At 33.3% G+C, this 12,960-nt stretch overlaps 1 protein-coding gene across 29 annotated transcripts in view; it reads left to right on the top strand.

Annotated features, from left to right (window-relative positions):
* The window catches only part of shep (RNA binding motif single stranded interacting protein alan shepard), a 392,464-nt gene that overhangs the window by 106,403 nt on the left and 273,101 nt on the right, over window positions 1-12,960 (top strand). For 25 of the 29 annotated variants that reach the window (XM_074114613.1, XM_074114629.1, XM_074114633.1 and 22 more), the window contains one exon: window positions 9,223-9,261. The exons of the other annotated variants lie outside the window; for them this stretch is intronic. In XM_074114613.1, the coding sequence (XP_073970714.1) occupies window positions 9,223-9,261 (39 nt within the window). The remainder of the gene's footprint in view (window positions 1-9,222; window positions 9,262-12,960) is intronic. 29 annotated transcript variants of the gene reach the window in all.

Below are 12,960 nucleotides of genomic sequence, written 5' to 3'. Positions count from 1 at the left end.
AGTGAAGGTATAGTTTTCTTGGAATTTCCACCGGGAAAATCCGTTTTCAGGTCCCTAGAATTTGAAAAAGTCCTTCTTACCAATTGGTTCCCCTCCCTATATTAGAAAATCAAAAATCAAAAATTGCATTAAGTTAAAATTGATTTTTCTGTTAATTGCTAATAGAGGACACTACATTATTTGTTTTTATCAAAATCGGTCGACAGTGATGGGCACTGATTAAAAATAAAATTGAATCATAAATTTAATGGGCGAAATCAATCGTACTTTTAATAATATGATAATTAATTAGTGAACTAAATTTCAAATTCAATCGTTAATCAAATTGATTTAATCACTCACTTATATGGCTTTTCAACCAGCGGTTCGGACCACGTTTTGGCGAAGCCACCTTTCCTGAGTATCTCCAACCAAAACTTTACGATTAGTTTTTTACAGACTTGAACATCACAAGCAAACGATTCACTAAACCAAGATAGGTTTTTACTACCTCTAAATATTTAATTATTAAATTTCTAGGGCATGTAGTTTTTTCTCCTCTTGTTCGCGTTCTATCAAAATTATTATTAAAATGATCTCTTTTTTAAGCAATTCTAAGTTACGAGAAAATTCAATTATGTTCCTAAATTGTGGTAACAAAAAGTCATGTGAGTGTTCATACGAGGTTCTTTTCTTGAGAAAGTGAACTGAAACTGCCGAATTAGCGAAAACTATTCGAAAATGATCTTAACTTAATAAGAAATTTCTTAAAAATTGAGAATGAAATTTTTTTCGAATAATTTGTTAGCATTATTTCTCAATATCTACGTAAGATTAATATTGTTTTTAAAATTACAAAAAAAGTTGATAAAATATGTGAAAATAATAAAAGATTTAGAAAAATAAGTGAAAGGTATTCAAACACCATTGTTAAGTACGCTTTGGCCAGCCCATAACTCGCTATCATTGGACGGGGCGTGGTTACACTAGAGGTGGGCATGGCCCGCCCACAGTCTGCAACCGTACTGCATTCTGATTGGCCACTACTTCAAACGTAATAATTTCAATGAAATAATTAATTTAAAAATTTTTCTACAACATTTCTCCCATAGGTATTTGATAAACTTTCTAATTAAACAATAAAAAAAATTTCCCCTTAAAAATACGTTAAATAATATTTCTTTTGGTATAATACCTCATGTTTTACACAATAATCGTTAACTGTATCAAAAAAGTTGAAAATTTGTATTGTTTAATCGAGAAATAGATAAAAGAGAAATGGGCAAGTAAGCCGCCATTAAATAGGCAGTAAGCTTACTTTACGTTCCATCCGGTGGAGAACTCTAGCGGCAATTTCTGTAAACATAATTGCTGTTACTACAGCTTGGCTATTTCTCGATATTCTCCTCAGTATTTCTTAAGATTTATAAATTGAAATTGCTCGGAAGATTTTATTTTTTATTTCAGTTCATCAAATAGTTCCTTAACCATCTTGGTGACTCTCAAGACTTATATAGAACCACCTTACACTCACATTTAACAATCCTGGTGACTTTCAAGACTTATATAGAACTATCTTACACCCATATTAACTATATTGACGGCTCACTAGACTTATATACTAGGTCAACATTACACTCACATTTAAACATGTTGGTCACTCACTAGACTTATGTAGGACTATCTTACATTCACAATTACCATGTTGGTGACTCACTAGACTTATATAGGGCTACCTTACAATCACATTTAACCATGTATGTCACTCACTAGACTTATATCTTACACCAATATTAAACCATGATGACGACTCACTAGACCTATGTAGGACCCCCTTACACTCATATTCAATTTATTTTTCATCGATTACTTCATTAATATAATCTTCTTTTTAAACTTTTGGAACCGACTTGGTTACTCAATGCGGATAGGGTGTGTTTTATTTCTCATTCCACGCTGTTTTCCGTGAGTTCGTAACACTTATGTTAAAAGTATTTATTACTTGTTACTCTTCCAGTAAACTATCTATTAATGCTATTTGTTTCTCATAGATTTCAGTGACAAAAAAATCGTAGTCAAGGTGCCCCCACCAATTTGATTTCAAACAATTTGATTTGTACTCGGTGTTTCAAATATGTATTGTCAGTATATTATTGGAATTGTCAGTATTTTTACATTTTCTTGCAAACAGCTTCTACCATTTTTATTATATACTTCGTTTAATGATTACAAACACATAAAACAACTTTTACTGATAAAATTTTTTCCTTAGTTCGTTGGTCCTTTTTTAACGTTCGAAGTTTGGGAGAAATTATTTTAAAGTTAGAATTTAGAGTGTAGGAGTAAGGAAAACTCCTTTTTTTAAGCGTTCACGCTTAACTTAAATTCATAAAATAATATTACAAAATTTAAGCCACAGTTTATTTTTCTAAAGTTATAGCGGAACCGGAAATTATAACGGAAACAACAATAATTAAACAAACAAAAATGAAACAAATGATAAACATTGATTGAAGTAAAAGAACGGATGTAGAGTGTAGATAGCCTAAGGCTTGTATCATGCCAAGGGATGATAAGCAGATGGAGTGGAGAGGGGAGGAGGAACTAGATAAGCATGATGGTATTCTAGGTATACACAGAGCACGCACCCAACAATCTTAAAAGTGGTTCGAACTTGCCAGGAATTCCAGTCACCAAGAATGTTGGCATACTTGGAAGATTTCCTTTTACCCCTTTATATGTAAACCTTTTTTTTTTCCTTTTTCCACAGAATTTTCTTTGTCAAAATTATAAGGGGGAATTTTCTTGTAAGAATTTAGGAATTTCTGCGATTGGTTGCTTTTAGATGCGTGCAATTCCTTAATTTTCTTTTTCTTTTTTTTTTTGAATTTCATAAACTGGGAGTTACATTTTTTGTTTGTCAGAAAATTCTTTGATCAATTGAATAATTGGAGGAAGTGGACTCATTTTAGTGAATACAAATTTTCGTGAAAAATAATAAAATCTTTAAAGTTGAATTTTAAATACAGTCGAACCTCCTATAAAGGACACTAGCGACCACCTCCATTTACGGACCAGTTTTTGGATTTCCCCGTTTTACCCCTTCTGTATAAAAGAACCTCCGACTAACGGACACTCTACACAGGTACCACGGACATTGATTTTGGGGAACGGATTCAATGTTTCACCTCCCACCAACGATCACCTTATTATTGTTTGGCGCGGTGATCAAAATAATTATCCCCTCTCAAGTTTTTCTTTTTTTCTGATTTTTCTCTAAAGTTTCCTATATAAGCTCCATTCATCTACATTTAATCATTTTTAAATACAACTTTGGACGAACAATATTATTTTTTTTCGATATGTCTCCCAAACGAAAGTGGTTAACTCTAGAAGAGAAAATAAATATGTTGGAAGATTTTGCAAAAACTAAATCGAGCCATCGTCAACTTGCCGAAAGGTTTGTTCTATTTTTCTAATAATAGATGATAGTATGATGATAATTTTACCATAAATTATTATTGTTATGAATAAATGTGATGATTATTATAAAAATTATTAACTAAGTCAATAATATGTAGTTTTTTGATAATTTTTTTGGATAATTAAGATAAATTTGATGCATATCATATAGCTGCAATAATTATGCAATTATGTACGTTTTTAAATCTATTAATAATAAACAATTTTTAAATAGATGTTTGGGGAAAAAACCCATATTTTTTCATTATGAAACTTGCCTACCTCCTTCTAACGACCACCTCCAAACAGCGGCCACTTTGCTTTCCCCCGACAGTGTCCGTTATTGAGAGGTTCCACTGTAATATTATTTACTACGTAATTATTTTCTGTGAGGAAATACTTATGAAATTACCCATATTCTTTTAATTAAGTTTACATTCTACTTGAATTGAAAATTAATTGTATTGAGAGTTGGCTTAAAATTGCATAAATATCAGTCGAATTTTGTCCATCGTTTTTTTATTGCCAAACTTTTATCTAGGAAGACTAGATCGTCTTCAGTACTGTGGGACTTCCGTTTTTTATTTAGTTATCTACGAGGGTCGTTTGAAAAGTCCGTGCAAAGTCAGAGAGATAGCACTACTGGCGCGTATCGAGGTTATGTTTAGTTAGTAGCATCTCTTGGAAGAACACACACCAAGTTTCAGCCAGATCGGTCTATTTCTTTGTGTTTGGCATTCGTTTGAATCAAGGAAGTCGAGTGATTTTCAAAAAATGGACTAAAAAGAATTTCGTGTGTTGATTAAACACTACTTTATGAAAGGTAAAACGCCTCAGGAGACTAAAGAGAAGATTGATAAACATTATGGTGACTCTGCACCTTCGATTAGAACAGTTTATAAGTGGTTTCAAAATTTTGGGAGTGGCCATATGGGCACAAGTGACGCTGAACGTTCTGGACGCCCCTGTTGAGGTTACTACTCCAGAAATCATTGATAAAATCCATGATATGGTGATGGATGACAGAAGAGTGAAGGTGCGTGAGATTGCTAGTGCTGTGGGCATCTCAAATGAACGGGTACATAATATTTTGCATCAACATTTGGACATGACAAAGCTATCCGCAAGATGGGTGCCGCGATTGCTCACGCTTGACCAAAAACGAAATCGTGTGAAGTGTTGCAAGGACGGTTTGCAGCTGTTCCAGAAGAATCCGCAGGACTTTAAGCGTCGTTTCGTCACTGTGGATGAAACATGGATACATCACTACACTCCTAAGACCAAAGAACAATCTAAACAATGGGTTACCAAGGGGAAATCTGCGCCAAAAAAGGCGAAGACCGTTCCTTCGGCCGGAAAGATTATGGCGACTGTCTTTTGGGATTCGCAAGGAATAATCCTCATCGACTATCTGGAAAAGGGTAAAACTATTACAGGTGCATATTATTCATCGTTATTGGACCGTTTGAAAACCGAGCTGCAAGAAAAACGCCCACGATTGGCCCACAAAAAAAGTCCTTTTCCATCACGACAACGCACCAGCTCACACCTCAGCAGTTGTGGTCGCAAAATTAATGGAAATAGGGTTCCAACTCGTTTCACATCCCCCCTATTCTCCAGACTTGGCTCCCTCGGACTACTATTTGTTCCCCAATATGAAGAAATGGCTGGCGGGAAAAAGATTTTATTCAAACGAGGAGGTGATTGCAGAAACGAATGGCTATTTTTCAGACTTGGACAAATCCTGTTATTCGGAAGTGATCAACAAACTAGAGCAGCGTTGGACGAAGTGTATAAGCCTAAAAGGAGACTATGTTGAAAAATAAAAAAGGTTTACCCCAAAAATTAAGTAGTTTTTATTTTTGCACGGACTTTTCAAACGACCCTCGTATGTGCCCAGCCGATACATACTTCTCTTTTTTCCCCTATAATTATTATTTATTGTTCAGCTGTACTTATTTATTATTATTACTTTTTTTTTATTCGTATAAATTTGTACTTGATTTTATGGTCGGCTTGTACAGTTAAGATCCTGCATGCTTGGTGAAAGTGGATGCAACATAGTTTTTAGAGAGTCTGCGAACCTGCAACTTTTATTATAACCTTCACATTCACTAACTTTCTTTCACAGCATCCTGTGTCTTGTCTGGGCTGCATTCTCAGCTATATATTGTTTCCTTCAATTATTTATTTGTCCTACATTAAGTAGATATTATTTATTTTATAGCATAGTTATTCATTTGTTTTAATATATTCAGTGTACAGTAAACTGCTGGTACTTAATTAGGGAGGTTCTTTTTAAAAAACACTGTTCACCAATTACTGTGAATAGATTTTTCCATTTTTTTTTTACCGGAAGTGACGTTTTATCGAATAGAATTTTCCGTATCTTAAGATTTTTCTCGCAATCGACTCCTACGATTTTATTTTAATTTTTTTTTTATATTATAACGGAAACACATCAATCAACAACTTCGACTGGTAATATTTTTCTCGTACTTATGATTCATTGAAATTCAATTAACTATGATTCAAATGATCGAAGTTTGTGAGAAAATGTTTTGTGAGTTGGAACCTTAAGAATATTAGTGAGATTAAGTCAACACAGCAACTTTATTATTTATTAATTAATTAATTATTTTCAAGCAATTTCTTATTCAATTGTATAAATTTTCAGTTTATTAATTATAAGGACTTAACTTTTGTAAAATGGAAATAGATATGGGTTGATTGTGTGCTTTTTAAATTGTGATGCAATTGATTGTGAATGAGTTTTTTTTTTTATCAAAGAGGCAATGGCGGCCAACCAATGGCCCATGTATTTTAGATAAGAATCTGCCCTCATTTCCTGTCTTATTGTATGTTCGAGTGTGTTAATGGTTAGAGAGCATCATGTCTGTGATAGAACTCGATTGCCTTCACTGATCTCTTTCATTCAGTTAAGCTTCTTATTTTTGTTTATGTATTTTTTCATTTCCACATTTGAAATAGATAAATGAAAAATCATCAACCTTGATTTCAACTGTGAGGATTAAAACTGTCCGGTAGGACAGTTGTATAAGGGTTGATCATCAAAAACTGCACGAAAAAGCGTAACGTTAAAAAACACCCAACTTTGACAATTTTTTTCTCTTTTTCTATAAAAGATAAAATTCCCAAATTTTCTTTAAAATGTGGGGCAAATCCTCCTTTATAACTGTAATTTTTTTGCAACAACATAGATATAATAGATTTCGAGAAAAAAGTTGCTGAAAATGAGCAAAAACGGCATTTTCAAAAATTGTTGTTGTTCTTCTTGTTCTTGTTGTTACCTTTTTTGTAAACTGCGTAGCGCCTAACCGCGAGAACCGATTTTCATGAATGAGGTGTCATTCGATTCGAAATTTTATGTAGATGTGCCTTTTGGGGGTCTCGACGCTGTACATCGAATGGGAGAGGAGTAAGCCTCCTTTATGTAAGGCCCCCTCCAAAATTATTATTTCTAATTTCTCTGTAAATCTTGGCCCGATTTCGATAAAATTTGGTAGGATGATAGGGTTAGGGCTCCCCTACGTAACATTAAAACGACATTCTGCTCTTACACTTGTTAAGAGGAAGTATAGCAATCGTTTCAAATTATCGAGACGTGAACCGATTTTCATGAATGAAGTGTCATTCGAATCGAAATTTTGTTCAGACTTGTACTTTAAAAGTCTCGACGCTATGCCTCATAAGGAGGAGAGTTTGCTCCACCCAAATAATAGACAAAAAGAAAAATCTATCCAAAAGGTACAAAAATCTCCTTAACAAAAACTTACAGTTTAAAATGTTAAGTATAAGGGTTGATTAAACGCCAAAATGCACACAAATCAGCAGGTAACCAACATTTCATTCATACTTCATTGATATTATTTAAGTAATTTTACTGCATTAACTTTTTATTAAATTTTTTAGAAATTATTAGATGTCACAGACCCTTATGCTGGCCAGTTCATTCATAAGCTGTGACATCTAATAAATTCTAAAAATGTGAAGGAAACGTTAATGCAGTAAAATTACTTAAATAATACCAATGAAGTATGAATGAAATGTTGGTTACCTGCTGATTTGTGTGCATTTTGGCGTTTAATCAACCCTTATACTTAACATTTTAAACTGTAAGTTTTTGTTAAGGAGATAAGTATTGGGGTAGTCCGGAGAATAATGCAGGATTATGGTTTTAATAGAAAAATAATAAAAATTAATGATTTATAACTGTTTTTATTAATCAAAATAGTCTCGCATTACTTACTGTCCATTTCTGCCAACGTGTGGATAACTTTTCCATACCCTCTGTATAGAATTTGGAATCCTTAGAATTTATAAATTCAGAAAACGCATTTTCTAATGTTCTTTGGTCAATAAATTTTTTAATTTTGTAAATAGCGGTCCAGGTGTCTCATGGTAATCAGTAGGCGAGAGATCTGGTGAGTAGGGCGGGTATGGCAGAGTTTCGTAGCCAAGCTCCAACATTTTTCGGGTGAGTCAAACGTGAGATACGAGCTTCGTATGGGGTCGAGCGTTGTCATGCAACAGAATGGGGGGGGCCCTCTTTCGATTGACTAAAGATGGCTTCATTATTGACAATTTCAGTCTCAAAACATAGATACAAACTTTTGATTTTACCATTTCGTAAAAATGATTGTATTTCGTAAAATTTGTTATTCCGAGTGTGTTATTTTATTATTATTATCTTTATTTGTATAGAGATACAATGTATCTGTTACAAAGGAGTCCATGTTCACTTTATAAACTTTGTAAAGTGTAAGATCTTAGTTTTAAAACTTTTTTTAAATAATTAAAAATTGCATACACATTTTTCTCTCTAAAATTATTAATTAATTTACAAAGTTCTACTTTAGGATTATTATATTTGTGCCCAAATCTTCTAAATTAATTTCTTTTAAGCATTCAACTACCTGTAAGTGCCAATTAAATTTAATGTTGCTTGGATAGAGCTTACTCATTACAATCCAGTCTCTTTAAGCAGATCTTTACATAGTTATCATTTAAGTTCTGTCACAATTCTATTAAATTTTCTTAATCTTTAATTGATAATGATGTAGCTTTTCCTAAATTTTCTTTATAGCAAAGGGTTTGAAATCCGATTATCATTTCTGTTTTGGGAAAATACTCCTTGAAAGACAATTTTAATCCTGTTAAATGTGCTATTATATTTTCTCGTACATCTTGAGACAGGCTAACCTTATTGATGTACATATTAACAACTTTACTGTATAATATTATTAATTAAAATAATTTTTATGAATTTATAGGGAAAAACGTTTCTATGATATTTTTATGCTTCAATTTTTTATGACCGCCATTATTGATTATTTTTCGTGCACCACCAACCAGCAACTCGCGTACCACAGGTTGGGAAACGCTGTTCTAGACAAACGTTTGATACTGACTCAAGTAACAAAATGCTAGCTCCTGAATAGATGTACAGTATGGGACATCCAAACACTAGATTTCTTATTGCATCCAATATCTTTAGCCCAAAATCATATGCATCCTTATGCTCTACCCTCAATGATCTTACAATTCCTTCTCTCAACTTCCACCTCTCGAAGCATCCATGATGGCTTTACGATTACCTCTCAGGAGACAGTCCTAAACTTTTAGCTATTATAGGTACTTTAAGAATGCGGTCGCTGAATGGCAGCCATTTATGGACTATAAACAAATTAAATGTTTTACTTGTTGCATTTATATCCGTGCATTTATAGATGCATATTAACCAGGTTTGTTTTGTTACAGGTGAGTCACAGTTTTAACATTCTACATAAATCTAATACTGTAAGTGTTACAATTAATTATTTTTGCTATTATATTTACTTCAATATTAATATTTTAGTTTTTGGTTTCACCTAATTTATGTACCTGAATCGTCAGTTGTAACAACCTTAGTTTTCTAGCCCATACTTTGTAAACGTTCCCTATAAATAAGTAAATTTTAATTCTGGGACTACCGGCTGGTACCTATATAAAAGGTTAAATTAATTCAACTTTTTCTTCAATTATTCTTTATTCAAGCAATTCTTGAGGAAAGTATTTAATAATTACTAACGTTTAGAAATTAGTGCTTCTATTTAGGGCAAGTTGTTCGTAATAAAAATTTCATGAAATTGAATTGTTTGTTCGCCTGGCATTCTTGATAAATTGTTTACAAAATAGAACTCTATCTTAAAGCTTATAACAACTTATAATTGAGTTTTAAAAGTTAAGAACTCAACTGTAAACTTTTATATTACTTTTTTCGATTTTGCTTCTACTTTTTAAGGTGAATTTGAGATATTTTTTTGTACCATGGAAGGAATTTATTGCAATCATGACAAAATTTTCTTTTGTTTACTGTTGTATTACCTGTAAAAAAATATGTTTCGAGGTCGCCTGGGTTTCGAAAATTAATAAAAATTGGGCTTTGAATTGGACAAGGAGAAAGTTTCGAGATTATTATTATTTCTTTAAAAGTAAAAACCGGAAATCCGATTTACCTTGAATCTCCGTGGTTGTTAGTAAGAAAATAGCAGGTCATTTTATTTTATTTCTAATGGAGTTAAATTACTATTATTGCAATTTAAACTATTGCATTGCAAATAGTAAATGCATGTTTTGGTGCAGAAAACTCTTTTTTTAAAAAAAAAAAAAAAATAAGGAGTATAGCCGACAATAAGTAGAAGGCTTTTCTCCGGCGAAGACCTTTGAAGACTTATGGCTCGCTGTGGACTTGTAAGAAGGTTCCGTGTGTCTGTTCCATGCCAAATGGATTTCCCATGTACAATCTTGAAAGTGTTGTTGCGAGGATGGTCAGACAATGGGGAAACCCCCCTCTAAGATCTGCTCACTTTCTCTACTCGCTTTTCGACGCTCTTCGACCCCTTAACTTTTCTAGCTTTATGGCCGTATTTATAGTGTTGCTACTTGAAATGCCCTACTTTATTGTTGGGTACTGACCATTTATTTGTTTTTATTTTTCTGGAGAGAAATAATGCTATTAAACACTTCCCTTTTCTTTTTTAAACAATGATTCAACAAGACAATAATTCTAGTAAGAGATTTGGACAATATGAATAGTTGCAGGAGCATACAAAACAAAGGAAGGTCGAAAGGGATTAGCTAAGCGGAGAGCGTATTGGATTTCCATGCGGAGATCCCGGGTTCGAATCCAGCTGCTGGCTCCTTAGATTTTTTCTCTTCCTAAAGAGCTTCTTACAGATCACTGTGTCTGGTGATGGACAGTGTTGTTTGTACTGAAGCCGGCCAGTGCACTGGCCCAATAACCTCAGATTTTTGACTTGCCTTAAAACTATAATTAAACACACATTTTGACATTTTAGTAATTCTTCTAGACGCAAAAAAAATTATAATAATAAAAAATAAAAATAAACTACGAATTCTATAAATTATTAAGCCAAATATTGTCCAGTAAAAGATTTTATTGATTCTAGGCGTGGCCGGTATGATATGGGCGTGTTTAACTACTACTTACAGCTCTTCTGTCCATTGTTGGACAGTGTTGTTTTTAACGAGAGATCATTGTCCAGAGGCTGGCTGTGCCATTGAAAAAGAAAAAAAAAAAGCTCTGGGGTTTAATGACCTTTCCAGATGTTGACGCGCCTTTAAATCTTGTACTTCGCCTACACAAAAGACTATGCATGTACTAAAGACTGTGCTTGTACTAAAGACTATACTTGTACTGAAGACTACGCTTGTACTTAAGACTACTTGTACTGAAGATTATACTTGTACTTAAGACTACACTTGTACTTAAGACTGTACTTGTACTAAAGTCTGTACTTGTATTTAAGGCTATACTTGTATTAAAGATTATACTTGCGTTAAAGACTATACTTGTATTAAGACTGTACTTGTACTGAAGATTATACTTGTACTGAAGACTAAGCTTGTACTTAAGACTACTTGTACTGAAGATTATACTTGTACTTAAGACTACACTTGTACTTAAGACTGTACTTGTATTAAAGACTATACTTGTATTAAAGATTATACTTGCATTAAAGACTGTACTTGTACTGAAGATTATACTTGTACTAATGACTACGCTTGTACTTAAGACTACTTGTACTGAAGATTATACTTATACTAAAGATTGTACCTGTACTAAAGACTATACTTGTACTAAAGACTGTACTGGTATTAAAGACTATACTTGTACTAAAGACTACACTTGTACTTAAGCCTGTACTTGTACTGAAGGTTATACTTGTACTAAAGGCTATACTTGTACTGAAGATTATACTTGTACTAAAGACTATACTTGTTACCCAAAAATCATCCCCCCCAACTTGTAGAAGTACCTTTAATCATGTTTTTCGGGGATAAAAATTTAATAATATAATTGTAATAAAAGAAAGGATCAGCAGGCCAGCGTACGGGTTCGAATCCAGCTGCTCTGGCTCTTGAGAGTTTTCTTTTCCTAGGAGCTTTTATAGTGCTCACGGTTTCATGATGGGCAGTGGTGTCTTAATCGAGAAAAACATTGGCCCGGAAGTCGGTAGTACTTTCCGAAAACAAAAGCTCAAAATACTACGGCTCTATTGACCTACTGAATAGTTTGAGCTTCAGTACTTAAAAAAAAATCTGTTTTCAGAAGATACTAATCGCATTTGCTAAGAGTGTATCTATCTGTATCATGACAAATCATTTAACTCTGGGGTTGTAAGAGGCTGTAGCAGCAAACAAAGTACAGAATGTTTAATTTAAAGTATACATTATTGGCAATCTGTTTCATTTAAAAGGATTTGTTCAAATTTAACAATCGTAAGGGTACTTCTTTATCTTAGAATTAAAGCGATTAAAAGTGCCAAAATGTATTCAATCACATTTGTAGACTGGAATACATTGTGTGGGTCTTCACAATGCCCAATAATGTGTTGTACCTCTCACTCGTATTTTTACAAATAACAAATCTTTTGCCACTCAGTTCTCTTAATTACTAATACATGACAATATGAGGGCATGTAACAATAACACTGAAATTATACTTATTACCGTTGATGCGGGTGCAAGATTATTGGCAGGCAGCACGCGTGCACATTGAATGGTGATGTACTGTTCTAGGGTTTTTTTAATGTATCTAAATGAAATAAATTTAAAAATAAGTAGTTAGACACATTGAAATGATGAGGGCTTTTTTATGTATCCACTAGTGAGTGAATATCACTTTTATTTCACTAGATAAATGTATTATACAGAGGGGACGAGTCGAGTGTTTAATGCAGCTTTTCTGTATTTATTTACTAGGCTGTAAAAGTAAAGTAATCGCCTATTTTTTGTAGGCGGGCTTTACGTCCAACTACCAATTAGGTGTCGTGGATAGAAGCGATTAACTAACATACTTTACTGTAAATTTCTTTTATTAACCATTAAATAAAAATCCAAGGCCTAAGACCGGGAATTGAACCCAGTACCACAATACATATTAGCTTTGCAGGTCTCGCCTCTTACCGCTCGGCTACCGTGGCGTACTAGGCA

Source organism: Rhodnius prolixus, unplaced genomic scaffold, assembly GCF_049639745.1.
Source record: "Rhodnius prolixus isolate KJV_2025 unplaced genomic scaffold, Rpr scaffold_7, whole genome shotgun sequence".
Lineage (NCBI taxonomy): Eukaryota > Metazoa > Arthropoda > Insecta > Hemiptera > Reduviidae > Rhodnius > Rhodnius prolixus.
The sequence above is the reverse complement of the archived record's forward strand: the minus strand, read 5'-3'. Positions and strand labels throughout refer to the sequence as shown.